The sequence below is a fragment of the Centruroides sculpturatus genome, unplaced genomic scaffold (genome assembly GCF_000671375.1).
Source record: "Centruroides sculpturatus isolate CEXI.00-Female unplaced genomic scaffold, Cexi_2.0 scaffold538, whole genome shotgun sequence".
Lineage (NCBI taxonomy): Eukaryota > Metazoa > Arthropoda > Arachnida > Scorpiones > Buthidae > Centruroides > Centruroides sculpturatus.
In genome coordinates, this window is record NW_019384775.1 from 111,602 (window position 1) to 132,031 (window position 20,430).

The 20,430-nt window shown below is 25.4% G+C and overlaps 1 protein-coding gene across 3 annotated transcripts in view; it reads right to left on the reverse strand.

Annotated features, from left to right (window-relative positions):
* The window catches only part of LOC111629076 (pleckstrin homology domain-containing family G member 5-like), a 150,860-nt gene that overhangs the window by 78,475 nt on the left and 51,955 nt on the right, over nt 1–20,430 (reverse strand). Inside the window, exon 1 of one of the 3 annotated variants that reach the window (XM_023372939.1) lies at nt 18,969–19,657. The exons of the other annotated variants lie outside the window; for them this stretch is intronic. Within the exon in view, the coding sequence (XP_023228707.1) occupies nt 18,969–19,200 (232 nt within the window). The 5' untranslated portion in view covers nt 19,201–19,657. Of the gene's footprint in view, nt 1–18,968; nt 19,658–20,430 lie in introns of those variants that run through there. 3 annotated transcript variants of the gene reach the window in all.

Consider the following 20,430-nt stretch of genomic DNA (forward strand, 5'->3'; position numbering starts at 1 on the left):
AGATAACGAAGATTTAGTATCGTAATTACATAAACAATTCTGGAAAACTTTATTTATACATAATTTAGACCAGTTGCATATATTTTAAATATAATTTACATAAATAAATCAATGAGAAATCATTTCTAATCTTACCATTTGAATAATTTAAAGTTTTAATAAAATTGAATTTGGAAAAATTTAACTCGTTCAAAAAGAATTGCATGTAAATTCTGTAGAGCGTGTTAAAGAAGGAAAAAAAAGTTTCTATTTCCTTAAAATAAATTTTAAAAAATAAACATTAATTTAAATTATTTTTATTCAATTTATATCAAAAGTTATAACTAAATAAAATTTTCATAAATTCGTAAAAAGTTAAAATTCCGAATAAAAGAAAAAATTTCGTCTTGAAAGTAAGATTTATAAAGCTTTTAATTTATTAATTATAAATAGGGCCTACTTTTAACTTATAAAATATTTTCTAAGATAAACAACATTCTGACATTTCATAAGATGGGAAGCCAATTGATGGAATTATCATCCACATCCTCAGAAGTATCCCTCGCATCTTTTGAGCATGCGCTGTTTGTATGATCTGTATCGATGCGGAAGTAAAGAAGATTGGTTTCTATAGTAACAACGTAGGTGTTCGATTTGGAGAGCGTTACCTGGGCTCAGAAAATTCGACTGACAGACAATTGGGCTAATGCGGTATGAAATAAAGAGCATGCGCAAAAATCTTGTCATCATGTGTTGGAAACAGAGTTTGCTCTTCTTTACTAATTTGCATTGATGTGCACTCTTAAAGAATGAAAAGTTCGTTAAAGTCACCACGAGTGCAGGTAACACAAACAACGACAGTGAAATTTTGGAACATCTTTTTATTTGAAAAACAAAAACAATTTAAAATAAAATATTTTGAGAAATTTGGCTAATTTTATCATGACTGAACTACGAATTGAGACAATAAAAATAATAATAATTATAGTTTTATTATTGTAAGATTAAAATATCTCAAGTAAACTGTCGATGCTTTTTATTATTACTAAAAGCATGCTATGAGATTTATTGTATCACATAATTAATATATTCTTTTAAATGCATTTTAAGAGAAATTAATATTTTTGCACAAAATTAAAACCTTATATTTAGAAACGAAAACTTTCTTTGATTGAGAGTTTATAAATTATAGCAGCGTGACATGTTTAAAAACTAATATAATAAAGAATTGTTAACAAGTTTATAAAGAGCAAAACTTTTCTCGAGGAAAAATAACAAAAAACATAAAAAAATTAACCTAAAGAAAACAAAATTCAAACGAATTTTAATCTTCAGCAAGCGAACAAATATTTTGTCGCAAGATAAATATCATTAAGCGAGTAGAAAAAAAAAAGAGAAAATTCTCTTTAAACACATCGGGATTGATTGAGGAAAAAATAAAGTAAATTTTGATAGCTCACTAAAAATGAATTCTGTGTCAATTTTGACCCGGATTGCAACATCTGTTTTCCAATACCGATTACCTTTCCATTATTAGAATCTTTTCTTTTCTTTTTCGATCAACCGAATTTGCTTCATTATTACTTCTAACACCATCTAGAAGTTGATACATCTTAAATTAGTAACTCTCTTATCGATTTAAACATGTGTTTTTCTTATGCTACGCCCATAAAATAGTACTTGTGCATGTAAAAAAAATACACAGATTTACTCAGAAAATAATTAATATCGTAAGAATAAAATGAAAAATTTGACAAAGATATTTCAAGAAATTCAATTATTTTATTTATTGCAATCTATGTAACTAAAAATAAGCGATTAAACAAAATGTTTCAGCAACTTTAACCATAAAATCAGGAAAATAATCACCTAATAGTGATAATGGAAACTAACAATTTATATTGCAATCTTAATCACAACTAGAACTATTTTCAATTTGTAATAACTTGTCCTCAAGAAAATTATAATTATAATTTTTAATTAATTGCATTTTAAATTAAAATAACAATAAATTTTATTTTTTAACATTAAAAATTATTAATTTATATAAACGCAAATATAGTACTATGAATTACAAAGTTCATTATGAAAGCTGACGAATGGTTTTCCATCTTATATTACTTTTAACATTATTACAAATTATGTCAAGAGTAAATCATGAAATATGATTTTATTATAATATACGAAAAGTAGAATTAATCCGATAAAATAACAGACAATAAGTCGTTTATTTCAGTTAATAACATGGGTATATAGAGACACTTTAGTTATGGGGACAGACAGGAGTGGATTTGTCCTAGTTTTTACACAAAAACATAAGTACCATAAGTATCAATTTTTAATTTGTCATCAATGCTGATTTGTTGACCTTTTCTTACATTCTCTACCTGTTTTTTTTAATCTTTATTTTGGTCCTTTTTTTCAAATTTTACCGAATTTGGGCGTAGTTACTCCTATGCTAACAAAAAAAGGCTATAGAAACATTCGAAAATATTATTGGAATTAAAAATTGGCTTCAAATCTACTCAATAAGAGTCAGAAAGGATGTGGAAAAAGCGTTAAAAAAACCAATTCTTGGAGAAAAATAAAATCCTAATCTGTATTGAGTACAAGAAAATCTATATCAAAATATATTACACTGACATACTGTCATTTGCCTCACGTTTATTTTTCGGATGTCTTTTCTCCTAATCGTTCTTCTGCTAGCAAATCACTTCTAAACTGTTAGCTGAAAATCTTTCCACCATTTTGCACAAAGCTATGATTCGTATTGGATAATGTTGATATAAAAAGTACCAGAATAATTTATAACTTAAAGGTAGAATAATCTTAACTATTGTATGCAATATACAGAACTATAACTTATCTTTGTGTTGTAGTTTTGATCATTAAATATAAATAATAAAAAATATTTAAAATATATTATAAATAAAAGTAGTAGTTTCCATAACAAAACTGAGGATGAAATTATGTTTACACATTTCTATAAAGTTGCAGGCTATGCAAAACACTACATTATGAAATAAATTTTATGCATAGACTACAAATTTATATTTTCAATTTATTTATTTTACGCTTTAATAAATTCTATAGAAAATATTGACAAAACTTCTCTTCTCTAAGTGTATTTTTTCCCTAAAGATCCATTTAAACATCCATGCAGTTCGATGATAAATGTTAAAATATATTTATGTTCCATTCTTTATAAACAAGAAAAACATTTATGTATCATGTAGATAATTGAGTAAAAACAAAACTCTTATTTCTTTCTTGCTGAAAACGGTTGTATTTTATCAATCAATCAAGTTGTCCAACGTTTCTTTCCTTCGATTTCATTACATAAAAAACAATTCCAAGAAAATTATCCCTTTCATAAATAATTATAACATTTATTAAAATATTTTTCAATTTATAAAACTAAACAGAAAAATGAATAAAAATTTTAAAAACAGTCTTAAATAACTTTTAAATTGCAATAAAAATATATCATTCCTCCGAAATCTGATAATATAATATAAATAAAACTACAAATTTTTTATCTATTTGAATTTATATAAGTTAAGTAAAATAAAAACGTGGTCTTATAAATGTTAATGTTAAATCTATAGCAAATCGGAATTTCTGAAGAAAATAAATTTATCGGAAGAGTCGGAAGATAAAAGTATCCTTTCAATAATTCTTATTTGTAACAAATTATATTTACTATTATATAAACTGCATTTATATAACGTTAAACATAATTTATGTATAAATAAGTCGAGATAAATATATTTTTATTTGTGTGTCCTCTAAAGTAGCAAATAACATCAATAATATCTTTTTCAGTTCTTTGCAGATAGATTCCAAAGAGGAGAGAACAATTTGACGTCACACACCGAGATTTAGGCTATAAGAGGCTCTAGATGATAGCCCATCGAGAGAGAACACCTGCTGTCATTTCCACGCTTGCTTTACTTTTACCTTTCGGATTTTATGATTTTTGGATTCTAACTTTTTCTAAGTTAGGCATAAAAATGCCATTTTTATCGATTATAAAAGTTGAGAAAATTTTCATATTTTTACTCAAAATTTTTTATACTAAACACTAATTATATTTTAAATTATATTTAATTAATTTATTATTTATTTTTGCACTTTCATTGATAATAAAGAGGAATAAAATAAAACAAATTTAATATAACAAACGTTCTAAGAAGTAATTTAAAGATTTAAGCAAAAATTTATTCAGTAAACGTTTTAGATGTAGCCAATCTAATTTAGTTAGTCAATTATAAAGTAAAATATAGTTTAATAAGAATACTTTTATAGTTTATATGATAATAGACAAAGGAATAAGTAGAATGGAAGAATTTTATATTCTTTTAGTTAAAAATGAGCGCGTATGTTTGGCAGTAATTCATGTCTGTGAGCTATGTTTTGCTGTCAGTCAAGGTGATGGAAGAGATAAAATATTCGGGACTCCTCTCTGAAAGGACTAAGTAATAGGTGTAAGACAAATGTCACTCGGTTCTCTAGTGTTTTATTTAACGCAACAGTAATAATATTTCGATGTAACTTGACTTATTTAATTTGTGTTTGCGTCGACAAATGCTGAATAATAGGTGATAAAAAGTGACAATTATTATTATTCTGGACAAATTAAGCAAATATTTTGAATATGTATAAGATAAACTGTTAACTCGAGCAATATATAAAATAAAATTAGTTTTAAAAATACGTTTAAATAAACTTTTAAAGCCATTAATTTAAGATAATTACGAAAATTTATGTAAGATGTGTTGTTTGTATAAGAAAAAAAATAAATTGAAATTAATTAAAGTTAAGTTGTTATATCTAAGCTAATTAAAAAAAGAAATTCCTTAAATGGTTAATAATAAATTTAAAAAGTGGTTATGGTAAACAATTGCACTTAATCGTTTAACCAAGCATAATTTAATTTTATAAAAGAAATAAAAAATTTTTTATGATGTTTCTATGATAAAACTCATTATAGTCAATTTAAATCTATTTTTTAATTTCTAATAAGTAAGTTAAACGTCATTGTCGGTGTAATAATATAATGATTTATTTTTAATTCGCTAAACTATATTTAGCAATAGCAAAATATAATTCGATAACATCGTATAGAAAATAAAATTTTTATGATTTAATAAATCTTTAATATCGTTGTTCATTTTAATCGATTTTTGAACAAATTTTATTACGAAAATTGCTTCTCTTTTAAAATAGCAATCCTGTAAATAAGATTAAAAAATATAAATAAAGAAGTTAATCGAAAGTATTGTAATGAATTTCCATTGATTTATAACGTTTATACACTGTAAATATAGACTTTAATACCCGTTTAATTGTAAAGAAATAGCAAAGACAAGGAAGATACAAAAAAGTGCATAAATGTTATCATAATACATTTTTAAATATAATTAAAAAGAATTACAATCATTTAAATAAACTCTCGAAAGTTTTATTCTCTTACTTTAATACAAGTTGCGTAATATTCGGTTAAAGATAGTTTGTTAAAATCGAATATACATTATTATGACATTGTTACAATTCCGAGCTGCAATTTTTAATCGTATTTTAATTTTAAAATGCACGTGTCTACCGGTTCAGAGGGAAGTTCGTATATAGTTAATAGGGCTATATGCTTTCCATGTCTGGTCTTGATTTTCATCTATCTAACTCCGTTCTCAAGATTAACAAAGGTCGGACGAACGGACATCCAGACGGACGACAGTGGGAATGTATAGATCTGCAATTTGAATTGCAGTCCAATAAATTTTAGCATAAAGAGTAAATCGTGTTTCTTGTTTTCTTTATCTTTAAATTATTTTATTTTGTAACATTAACCTATCTCAAAACTTTGAATCTTTCAAGTGTCGGAGATGTATGATTATTATTATTTCACTATAACTTCTGTATAAAATATTAGATAACGTTTCATATAATTTTTGAAAAATAATCGTAGAATATACAGTAGATTATATATATATTATACACTCTCTACTCAAATATATCATAATTTAATCAATACATTTATGGATATAAATATATTAAGTTTTAGTATTTAAAAGTAATATTTCTGTAATCAAATAAAAATATTCAACTAATTTAATAAGATAACCCACTTTTTCTTTATTTTAACTGCTTATATTTGGAATAATAAATATTCAACTCCAAAATGGTTATAGATTAAAACGGGGGTTATATTTATTAAATAACTTGTTATATCAAAACTATATTTAGCACAAAAGTTTGCTAAAGGGAAAATCATCTAAAACGTTTCATAAACATCGAATTTATGACGTTATACAATAATATTGACCTTAATTATAATAGTCTTCGTTTCACAATATCGTAAAATTGATGGTTGAAAACTTGAAATATTATCAGTCTTTGAATCATGTTTCACCTCAAATAAAATTAGAAAATTTAAATTAAATAAATAGATCTAATGCTAATCTAATATAGAGATACCATTTGTTTCCATTAACAATTTTAAAAAAACCCACATTTTCTTTGATCTGAGAGTTCTAGTCGATACTTGATTATTATTATTTAGTATTAAAACTTTAAAGTTAATCCCTGATGAAGTTAAATAGAGTGAATTAAAAAGTTTTAATAAAATAGTATTGGTGAATTGATATTTGTAAAAGAAACACGCAATTCAAAAAGTTCAATGAACCTTAAAGTAAGATCATTATAAAATTTTCATAAGATTAGCATCAAACGAGAGTTGCTTAATCCAAAGAAAACGAAGCGACCTTTACTTAAAGAAGATCGATCTTTCCGTTAATTGCCTGCTTGCATCTGTTTATATCATCAATTTGTCGAACGTTTATAATTGAATACCGATAAGGATTTAAAAGAATGCCATACGAAAATGTATTAATGATGTTTTCTTTAAAAGGGTGCAATTATTCATTTCATACGAATGTTTTTTCTTCTTCTTTCTTACACGATTTCGTGGTGCATTACAAACTTCTCAAGAATCATAAAGATCAATAATCTAAATTAATCCGTCGAAAAGTGAGATAACCTCGATCTTTCAAGAGTAGAGTTAGTATATAACAGTTTAATTTGAAATTTTCTCATGGTAGAGACAATAATAAGGGCGTAGACCTTACGTGAACCAATTTAAAAGAAAATATTACATCGACTGAATTACCTTCTTATAACAATTTTGATAACCTTTAATAACGGTTATTATTTTAAATACATTGTAATCCATAATAAATTGCTAGTAAAACTGTGTATTGATGTAACAGTCATGATCAAGAGATATAAGCCTACCTATTGTAGAATTACGATTTCTCACGCTATATTTTATATTTATATTAAAATGTACGATAAAATTTTTTACAGAATTTTCTATATATATTATTAAAAAATATATATCAATTATATATTTTAAATTTCTATAAATATAAGGCACGGCATCAATTATTTTTAATGACTACTATTCAATATTTTAAAATTAGTAAATAAAAAAAGTAATTTTTACTCTTAATCGAGTTTAATTTCAAACTTATATGTTAGAAAATTAAAAATTATCGATTGCATACCTATCGAAAAGTATGACCTTGGTTAAGTTTTGTCGAACATTCAAGAACAAGAAATACTCAAAGTCAGCATCTCCACCTACTTTCGATTCGTCCTTCAGTTAATCTAAAGTCTGGCACTTGCTCTTCTTTTTATCTGACGTCTTTCTATATCAGATATCCTTATGCCAAAGCTTACTAAATATACTTATTTATAATAATAACTAAATATTTATTCCTTCTTTCTGTTACACTACATCGTACATAGAACCATACATAAAATGTATTTTATTCATAACTATTGAATTTATTCTATATTTAGAAAATAGAGTTCAGGAATGTATAATTTATAAGTAAATCTCGTAGACTTCAAGAAACTTATTTAAACTATTTATTTTGATACGAAGTTCACATTCACCGATACATTATAATGGAAATTAAAATTTAATTCTAAAAAAAACATCTTGTGTGATGCATTTCCTATGATTTAAGATCCCAATGTACTTTAGAATCTAATTCACTGGCTTCACACAGACATTTTCTTCTTTCCCGAACTAATCCCATTTTAATGAGGGTTTTTTTCCCCGCTGTGAGAAGTTTGATCAATGATTTCAATAATTCTCACGCGTGAATACCCCACTATAAACTACCTGAACAGATAACTCGGTCACAACATTACATCCGTTACAATCGTTGACCGTAACAGTTCGTTTTAATGTAGTCAGGATGTGACAAATGACTCAAACATCATCTAAGCGTTACGGAATTAGTCGCGGCTAAAGTTATTTGTATAATTAATACAAAGAAATCAGTTTTTCTTTCTAAATTTTTCATGTATTAATATATAAAGATTAGTTTACGTGTATATGTATAACTCACAGTATATAAACAGTATACAACTCAGTATACAAGGGTTAAAAATAGCTTATTCACGCTTAGTATTTCTATTATTACACAAGCATATTTGTAGATGTAAAGCTTATAAATCGATTTTAATTCATTCTTTCGAGATGCGGGTAACAGGTTTATTTTTCAATATAAAAGTAAAACGAAACAACGCTTTAAAATATATTATCAAAAGTAGAACAAAGTTTATTTATATGTTTAATATTGAAGCTATTATTATTAGATAATAGCAATATAATGCTGTTATTACGCAAAGTATTTTCATTTTTTTTTTAGAAAATCGCATAACACAATCAATTTTTTTTTTTGCTTTTAGCAATAATTTATATATGACATAAGGAACGTTCATTTACTTGTGATTTATATGTTTTATATTATATACTATTTTACAATATTTATATATGTGTATGCTGTAAAAATTTATATATGAATNCCTTCTCAAAGTTAATCTTTTTTTGTGGACTGCTCTGCAGCTATTTGCCACTCCAATCATCAGATGATGGAAGTAATTGCCAACTAAATAAAATTTTCATAAATTCGTAAAAAGTTAAAATTCCGAATAAAAGAAAAAATTTCGTCTTGAAAGTAAGATTTATAAAGCTTTTAATTTATTAATTATAAATAGGGCCTACTTTTAACTTATAAAATATTTTCTAAGATAAACAACATTCTGACATTTCATAAGATGGGAAGCCAATTGATGGAATTATCATCCACATCCTCAGAAGTATCCCTCGCATCTTTTGAGCATGCGCTGTTTGTATGATCTGTATCGATGCGGAAGTAAAGAAGATTGGTTTCTATAGTAACAACGTAGGTGTTCGATTTGGAGAGCGTTACCTGGGCTCAGAAAATTCGACTGACAGACAATTGGGCTAATGCGGTATGAAATAAAGAGCATGCGCAAAAATCTTGTCATCATGTGTTGGAAACAGAGTTTGCTCTTCTTTACTAATTTGCATTGATGTGCACTCTTAAAGAATGAAAAGTTCGTTAAAGTCACCACGAGTGCAGGTAACACAAACAACGACAGTGAAATTTTGGAACATCTTTTTATTTGAAAAACAAAAACAATTTAAAATAAAATATTTTGAGAAATTTGGCTAATTTTATCATGACTGAACTACGAATTGAGACAATAAAAATAATAATAATTATAGTTTTATTATTGTAAGATTAAAATATCTCAAGTAAACTGTCGATGCTTTTTATTATTACTAAAAGCATGCTATGAGATTTATTGTATCACATAATTAATATATCCTTTTAAATGCATTTTAAGAGAAATTAATATTTTTGCACAAAATTAAAACCTTATATTTAGAAACGAAAACTTTCTTTGATTGAGAGTTTATAAATTATAGCAGCGTGACATGTTTAAAAACTAATATAATAAAGAATTGTTAACAAGTTTATAAAGAGCAAAACTTTTCTCGAGGAAAAATAACAAAAAACATAAAAAAATTAACCTAAAGAAAACAAAATTCAAACGAATTTTAATCTTCAGCAAGCGAACAAATATTTTGTCGCAAGATAAATATCATTAAGCGAGTAGAAAAAAAAAAGAGAAAATTCTCTTTAAACACATCGGGATTGATTGAGGAAAAAATAAAGTAAATTTTGATAGCTCACTAAAAATGAATTCTGTGTCAATTTTGACCCGGATTGCAACATCTGTTTTCCAATACCGATTACCTTTCCATTATTAGAATCTTTTCTTTTCTTTTTCGATCAACCGAATTTGCTTCATTATTACTTCTAACACCATCTAGAAGTTGATACATCTTAAATTAGTAACTCTCTTATCGATTTAAACATGTGTTTTTCTTATGCTACGCCCATAAAATAGTACTTGTGCATGTAAAAAAAATACACAGATTTACTCAGAAAATAATTAATATCGTAAGAATAAAACGAAAAATTTGACAAAGATATTTCAAGAAATTCAATTATTTTATTTATTGCAATCTATGTAACTAAAAATAAGCGATTAAACAAAATGTTTCAGCAACTTTAACCATAAAATCAGGAAAATAATCACCTAATAGTGATAATGGAAACTAACAATTTATATTGCAATCTTAATCACAACTAGAACTATTTTCAATTTGTAATAACTTGTCCTCAAGAAAATTATAATTATAATTTTTAATTAATTGCATTTTAAATTAAAATAACAATAAATTTTATTTTTTAACATTAAAAATTATTAATTTATATAAACGCAAATATAGTACTATGAATTACAAAGTTCATTATGAAAGCTGACGAATGGTTTTCCATCTTATATTACTTTTAACATTATTACAAATTATGTCAAGAGTAAATCATGAAATATGATTTTATTATAATATACGAAAAGTAGAATTAATCCGATAAAATAACAGACAATAAGTCGTTTATTTCAGTTAATAACATGGGTATATAGAGACACTTTAGTTATGGGGACAGACAGGAGTGGATTTGTCCTAGTTTTTACACAAAAACATAAGTACCATAAGTATCAATTTTTAATTTGTCATTAATGCTGATTTGTTGACCTTTTCTTACATTCTCTACCTGTTTTTTTTTTAATCTTTATTTTGGTCCTTTTTCTCAAATTTTACCGAATTTGGGCGTAGTTACTCCTATGCTAACAAAAAAAGGGTATAGAAACATTCGAAAATATTATTGGAATTAAAAATTGGCTTCAAATCTACTCAATAAGAGTCAGAAAGGATGTGGAAAAAGCGTTAAAAAAACCAATTCTTGGAGAAAAATAAAATCCTAATCTGTATTGAGTACAAGAAAATCTATATCAAAATATATTACACTGACATACTGTCATTTGCCTCACGTTTATTTTTCGGATGTCTTTTCTCCTAATCGTTCTTCTGCTAGCAAATCACTTCTAAACTGTTAGCTGAAAATCTTTCCACCATTTTGCACAAAGCTATGATTCGTATTGGATAATGTTGATATAAAAAGTACCAGAATAATTTATAACTTAAAGGTAGAATAATCTTAACTATTGTATGCAATATACAGAACTATAACTTATCTTTGTGTTGTAGTTTTGATCATTAAATATAAATAATAAAAAATATTTAAAATATATTATAAATAAAAGTAGTAGTTTCCATAACAAAACTGAGGATGAAATTATGTTTACACATTTCTATAAAGTTGCAGGCTATGCAAAACACTACATTATGAAATAAATTTTATGCATAGACTACAAATTTATATTTTCAATTTATTTATTTTACGCTTTAATAAATTCTATAGAAAATATTGACAAAACTTCTCTTCTCTAAGTGTATTTTTTCCCTAAAGATCCATTTAAACATCCATGCAGTTCGATGATAAATGTTAAAATATATTTATGTTCCATTCTTTATAAACAAGAAAAACATTTATGTATCATGTAGATAATTGAGTAAAAACAAAACTCTTATTTCTTTCTTGCTGAAAACGGTTGTATTTTATCAATCAATCAAGTTGTCCAACGTTTCTTTCCTTCGATTTCATTACATAAAAAACAATTCCAAGAAAATTATCCCTTTCATAAATAATTATAACATTTATTAAAATATTTTTCAATTTATAAAACTAAACAGAAAAATGAATAAAAATTTTAAAAACAGTCTTAAATAACTTTTAAATTGCAATAAAAATATATCATTCCTCCGAAATCTGATAATATAATATAAATAAAACTACAAATTTTTTATCTATTTGAATTTATATAAGTTAAGTAAAATAAAAACGTGGTCTTATAAATGTTAATGTTAAATCTATAGCAAATCGGAATTTCTGAAGAAAATAAATTTATCGGAAGAGTCGGAAGATAAAAGTATCCTTTCAATAATTCTTATTTGTAACAAATTATATTTACTATTATATAAACTGCATTTATATAACGTTAAACATAATTTATGTATAAATAAGTCGAGATAAATATATTTTTATTTGTGTGTCCTCTAAAGTAGCAAATAACATCAATAATATCTTTTTCAGTTCTTTGCAGATAGATTCCAAAGAGGAGAGAACAATTTGACGTCACACACCGAGATTTAGGCTATAAGAGGCTCTAGATGATAGCCCATCGAGAGAGAACACCTGCTGTCATTTCCACGCTTGCTTTACTTTTACCTTTCGGATTTTATGATTTTTGGATTCTAACTTTTTCTAAGTTAGGCATAAAAATGCCATTTTTATCGATTATAAAAGTTGAGAAAATTTTCATATTTTTACTCAAAATTTTTTATACTAAACACTAATTATATTTTAAATTATATTTAATTAATTTATTATTTATTTTTGCACTTTCATTGATAATAAAGAGGAATAAAATAAAACAAATTTAATATAACAAACGTTCTAAGAAGTAATTTAAAGATTTAAGCAAAAATTTATTCAGTAAACGTTTTAGATGTAGCCAATCTAATTTAGTTAGTCAATTATAAAGTAAAATATAGTTTAATAAGAATACTTTTATAGTTTATATGATAATAGACAAAGGAATAAGTAGAATGGAAGAATTTTATATTCTTTTAGTTAAAAATGAGCGCGTATGTTTGGCAGTAATTCATGTCTGTGAGCTATGTTTTGCTGTCAGTCAAGGTGATGGAAGAGATAAAATATTCGGGACTCCTCTCTGAAAGGACTAAGTAATAGGTGTAAGACAAATGTCACTCGGTTCTCTAGTGTTTTATTTAACGCAACAGTAATAATATTTCGATGTAACTTGACTTATTTAATTTGTGTTTGCGTCGACAAATGCTGAATAATAGGTGATAAAAAGTGACAATTATTATTATTCTGGACAAATTAAGCAAATATTTTGAATATGTATAAGATAAACTGTTAACTCGAGCAATATATAAAATAAAATTAGTTTTAAAAATACGTTTAAATAAACTTTTAAAGCCATTAATTTAAGATAATTACGAAAATTTATGTAAGATGTGTTGTTTGTATAAGAAAAAAAATAAATTGAAATTAATTAAAGTTAAGTTGTTATATCTAAGCTAATTAAAAAAAGAAATTCCTTAAATGGTTAATAATAAATTTAAAAAGTGGTTATGGTAAACAATTGCACTTAATCGTTTAACCAAGCATAATTTAATTTTATAAAAGAAATAAAAAATTTTTTATGATGTTTCTATGATAAAACTCATTATAGTCAATTTAAATCTATTTTTTAATTTCTAATAAGTAAGTTAAACGTCATTGTCGGTGTAATAATATAATGATTTATTTTTAATTCGCTAAACTATATTTAGCAATAGCAAAATATAATTCGATAACATCGTATAGAAAATAAAATTTTTATGATTTAATAAATCTTTAATATCGTTGTTCATTTTAATCGATTTTTGAACAAATTTTATTACGAAAATTGCTTCTCTTTTAAAATAGCAATCCTGTAAATAAGATTAAAAAATATAAATAAAGAAGTTAATCGAAAGTATTGTAATGAATTTCCATTGATTTATAACGTTTATACACTGTAAATATAGACTTTAATACCCGTTTAATTGTAAAGAAATAGCAAAGACAAGGAAGATACAAAAAAGTGCATAAATGTTATCATAATACATTTTTAAATATAATTAAAAAGAATTACAATCATTTAAATAAACTCTCGAAAGTTTTATTCTCTTACTTTAATACAAGTTGCGTAATATTCGGTTAAAGATAGTTTGTTAAAATCGAATATACATTATTATGACATTGTTACAATTCCGAGCTGCAATTTTTAATCGTATTTTAATTTTAAAATGCACGTGTCTACCGGTTCAGAGGGAAGTTCGTATATAGTTAATAGGGCTATATGCTTTCCATGTCTGGTCTTGATTTTCATCTATCTAACTCCGTTCTCAAGATTAACAAAGGTCGGACGAACGGACATCCAGACGGACGACAGTGGGAATGTATAGATCTGCAATTTGAATTGCAGTCCAATAAATTTTAGCATAAAGAGTAAATCGTGTTTCTTGTTTTCTTTATCTTTAAATTATTTTATTTTGTAACATTAACCTATCTCAAAACTTTGAATCTTTCAAGTGTCGGAGATGTATGATTATTATTATTTCACTATAACTTCTGTATAAAATATTAGATAACGTTTCATATAATTTTTGAAAAATAATCGTAGAATATACAGTAGATTATATATATATTATACACTCTCTACTCAAATATATCATAATTTAATCAATACATTTATGGATATAAATATATTAAGTTTTAGTATTTAAAAGTAATATTTCTGTAATCAAATAAAAATATTCAACTAATTTAATAAGATAACCCACTTTTTCTTTATTTTAACTGCTTATATTTGGAATAATAAATATTCAACTCCAAAATGGTTATAGATTAAAACGGGGGTTATATTTATTAAATAACTTGTTATATCAAAACTATATTTAGCACAAAAGTTTGCTAAAGGGAAAATCATCTAAAACGTTTCATAAACATCGAATTTATGACGTTATACAATAATATTGACCTTAATTATAATAGTCTTCGTTTCACAATATCGTAAAATTGATGGTTGAAAACTTGAAATATTATCAGTCTTTGAATCATGTTTCACCTCAAATAAAATTAGAAAATTTAAATTAAATAAATAGATCTAATGCTAATCTAATATAGAGATACCATTTGTTTCCATTAACAATTTTAAAAAAACCCACATTTTCTTTGATCTGAGAGTTCTAGTCGATACTTGATTATTATTATTTAGTATTAAAACTTTAAAGTTAATCCCTGATGAAGTTAAATAGAGTGAATTAAAAAGTTTTAATAAAATAGTATTGGTGAATTGATATTTGTAAAAGAAACACGCAATTCAAAAAGTTCAATGAACCTTAAAGTAAGATCATTATAAAATTTTCATAAGATTAGCATCAAACGAGAGTTGCTTAATCCAAAGAAAACGAAGCGACCTTTACTTAAAGAAGATCGATCTTTCCGTTAATTGCCTGCTTGCATCTGTTTATATCATCAATTTGTCGAACGTTTATAATTGAATACCGATAAGGATTTAAAAGAATGCCATACGAAAATGTATTAATGATGTTTTCTTTAAAAGGGTGCAATTATTCATTTCATACGAATGTTTTTTCTTCTTCTTTCTTACACGATTTCGTGGTGCATTACAAACTTCTCAAGAATCATAAAGATCAATAATCTAAATTAATCCGTCGAAAAGTGAGATAACCTCGATCTTTCAAGAGTAGAGTTAGTATATAACAGTTTAATTTGAAATTTTCTCATGGTAGAGACAATAATAAGGGCGTAGACCTTACGTGAACCAATTTAAAAGAAAATATTACATCGACTGAATTACCTTCTTATAACAATTTTGATAACCTTTAATAACGGTTATTATTTTAAATACATTGTAATCCATAATAAATTGCTAGTAAAACTGTGTATTGATGTAACAGTCATGATCAAGAGATATAAGCCTACCTATTGTAGAATTACGATTTCTCACGCTATATTTTATATTTATATTAAAATGTACGATAAAATTTTTTACAGAATTTTCTATATATATTATTAAAAAATATATATCAATTATATATTTTAAATTTCTATAAATATAAGGCACGGCATCAATTATTTTTAATGACTACTATTCAATATTTTAAAATTAGTAAATAAAAAAAGTAATTTTTACTCTTAATCGAGTTTAATTTCAAACTTATATGTTAGAAAATTAAAAATTATCGATTGCATACCTATCGAAAAGTATGACCTTGGTTAAGTTTTGTCGAACATTCAAGAACAAGAAATACTCAAAGTCAGCATCTCCACCTACTTTCGATTCGTCCTTCAGTTAATCTAAAGTCTGGCACTTGCTCTTCTTTTTATCTGACGTCTTTCTATATCAGATATCCTTATGCCAAAGCTTACTAAATATACTTATTTATAATAATAACTAAATATTTATTCCTTCTTTCTGTTACACTACATCGTACATAGAACCATACATAAAATGTATTTTATTCATAACTATTGAATTTATTCTATATTTAGAAAATAGAGTTCAGGAATGTATAATTTATAAGTAAATCTCGTAGACTTCAAGAAACTTATTTAAACTATTTATTTTGATACGAAGTTCACATTCACCGATACATTATAATGGAAATTAAAATTTAATTCTAAAAAAAACATCTTGTGTGATGCATTTCCTATGATTTAAGATCCCAATGTACTTTAGAATCTAATTCACTGGCTTCACACAGACATTTTCTTCTTTCCCGAACTAATCCCATTTTAATGAGGGTTTTTTTCCCCGCTGTGAGAAGTTTGATCAATGATTTCAATAATTCTCACGCGTGAATACCCCACTATAAACTACCTGAACAGATAACTCGGTCACAACATTACATCCGTTACAATCGTTGACCGTAACAGTTCGTTTTAATGTAGTCAGGATGTGACAAATGACTCAAACATCATCTAAGCGTTACGGAATTAGTCGCGGCTAAAGTTATTTGTATAATTAATACAAAGAAATCAGTTTTTCTTTCTAAATTTTTCATGTATTAATATATAAAGATTAGTTTACGTGTATATGTATAACTCACAGTATATAAACAGTATACAACTCAGTATACAAGGGTTAAAAATAGCTTATTCACGCTTAGTATTTCTATTATTACACAAGCATATTTGTAGATGTAAAGCTTATAAATCGATTTTAATTCATTCTTTCGAGATGCGGGTAACAGGTTTATTTTTCAATATAAAAGTAAAACGAAACAACGCTTTAAAATATATTATCAAAAGTAGAACAAAGTTTATTTATATGTTTAATATTGAAGCTATTATTATTAGATAATACCAATATAATGCTGTTATTACGCAAAGTATTTTCATTTTTTTTTAGAAAATCGCATAACACAATCAATTTTTTTTTTGCTTTTAGCAATAATTTATATATGACATAAGGAACGTTCATTTACTTGTGATTTATATGTTTTATATTATATACTATTTTACAATATTTATATATGTGTATGCTGTAAAAATTTATATATGAATGAAACATGTTCAGTACATCGCAAATAGAAACTTTGCAATATAGAACGTCTGCATATGTACAGACATTGCATGTTATTTTATTATATAATATACAGTCTATATATTTTGTAATAAAACATTGCGAAACTCATATTAAATTTACTAAAAAAAGATATTATTTTATTGCATTATTTTTGTTATAAAAATTTCATGCAATCTTATATACTGACTATAAACTTTTTACAATAGAGAACAAGCAATAAAAATTAAACCCTTATGTAACTTTAATATACATTTTATGCTATTTTATTATTAATAAATTAAATTTTTATATACGTATTTGTTTTTTATAATAGCAAATTTAAAGGATAAAAAAATTGATATGTTCTCTACTAATAAATTTAAATAATAAATTTGAATAATTTTATTTATTTATTTATATCTGATAAATGAATTCTATTATTAATGAAGAATCAATAGCGAAATATTATTATCTTTATAAACGATATAACTTAAACTCTATTGCAGTTACGTTTTATATAATAAAATTTCAATTATGATTAATAATTTTAAAAGTTTTTAAAAGATATATAATTTATTATTTATGGTTTCAATTACTTTATCAAACTATGAATTTATTAACATATAATTTTATATAGCGATTTATAAATGTAGAAAAATTAGTGTTACCAATTGTATATCAATGGATAACAATATGACAAAATAAGATATGCAGTGACAGGTGTTACCGCTATTATCGTTATCATCAGATATTAAGCGAGTAATCATTAATAGTGTATTGTATCGCACCTTTTCTAAGTACTTTATTGTTAAATTTTATTATGATGAAAAGTACTCTTACACTATGCTTTTGTAATTGATAATTATATTATTGAGTGTTAATTTTTAAAAATATGAATTGTAAATAAGTAATATATCGTGTAAGAAATTTGTTAATAAATTTATTGAATATTTGGAAACTAAAAATTTACATTGGCGAATATTCTTATATTACTTAGAAAATTGTTTCGAAATGCAACAAATGGCTCGAAACTTATCACTTTTATGGTCATTTAAAGATATGAAAACTGTTTCTTACATAATATGAATTTTATTTTTACAACTTGGCATGTAGCTGTCGTCTGGCGTATCCAGACAATATCACCTTGTCAAACCATGTCTCTTGTGTATATCACAAATCAAAGCAGATGCTATACTCACCTCACATTGCCGTTTTTTTTAACCTACAGCGGATTCTAAATGTTGGCTTTTACAATGTAAATGGAGCGTGGAAATAAATCGTTTCGTTGTATTTACCACTTGAAAAACTTTACTAGTATTGGAATTTTACTTTTAATATTTTTAACGTTTAAAAAAAGCATATTTACGTATTAAATATCAATTAAATGATTTAATCGTATTAAAAGTCATGTGCAGTTTCGAGAATAAAAAGTTTTTTTAAAAGTACAGAGTTATAAAATTGTAAAATATAAATTATAATAAACTGTTCACCTTTAACTCTGGACCTTGATAAAGAGCTGATTACTGGAGAGGATTTAATGAAATCTTCATCATCTTCGTTCACCAAAGGAGTGCCTTCATCATCCCTACAACCAATGGAGGATTTACCCCAAAGTGCATTTTTGTGCTTTCTTTTGTTATACTGACTCCCTCCGAATCGGGACCACGAAACGAAACGTGGAGTCGGATTGGGAGTGAAATCCTCAGCCATGAGAATCAACATGGAACAGCTTTAATCACTTGATTCGAACGTGTTAGCTTGACCGAAATGTTTCCCCTCATAAATGATAAATTATTATCCTCATTCTTTTTTGCGTTTCGAAGGTATATTTTAAGCTTGAAAGACGAATTTTTCTTCAGATAGTAAAGAATGCACGCACTTTAACATTCATGCTGTGGAGCTTTACTTTCCCAGTGTAAATGTCGTTACAAACCGAGGCGCCGCAACAGACAGAAGCACTTCGACGCAGACGGAACAAGGCAATGTTTAGAAGCGCCTGCGCTACCCCTCTGACGTCATGTTTGCGCAATTGGCCGTAAAGGTTGGTTGATCTTGAAAGTGGCATGAATGAAAGAAGCGGTCGACACTCCACCAACATCTTACACAATCTTCTCAATGCTCCCAATTAATATTTTATCCTCATACAATCGCTTTAAACTGAGATGCAACTAACAGATTATTTTTAGCAAAATTCGATTTATTTAAATATTCTTTTATATTTTATATTAAACAATAAATTCCGGAATTTTAATCCTCTCCGATATCTGTCCTTGTAAATATATATATAACTGAAATAAACTATTATGAAAATCATTGTATTCCAATGACGTGACTTGAGCTGACTCATCAAAATTTCCAAATAATTGCAGGAAAAATAGATATTTTCTATTGAAACCTTTTCCCTTTGATTCAACATAAAAATGATTTATAACATTTTTAATTATATATGTACTGTACGGTTTTATAAAAGAGAAAATTGTTTTGAATAAGTCATGAATGCTAAGAAGCCATACATAAAAATTTAAAGTCGATAGTTGATGGACAAATTCGAATAAAAATTGAAAAATAGATTATAAAATGGTATAAAAATCTGAAATTTTGTGAAGAAAATATTCAATACTGAAATCTTATATTTTCTTTTATTTCAAACATTTTATTTACAAAATTATAATCCTTTGAAAATTTTCTTACTGTTGTAATGTTTTAAAAGATAATCAGCTTAACCTATTCAAATAACATTTGAATTAATATTAAATAAACTACTGATTTTAATTCAAAGAAATTTCGAAGTATCAGTCGTATATGTTACTAATGTTTCAAAAACTTTGAATTCAAAATAATTAAAAAATATTTAAGTTCATTCAATTTAAAAGCCAATTAAAGTATATTGAAATGAAAACTTTAAAGTTGTAATAAATAGTTTCAGTAAATTTTTATAGTTTTTTTCCTTTC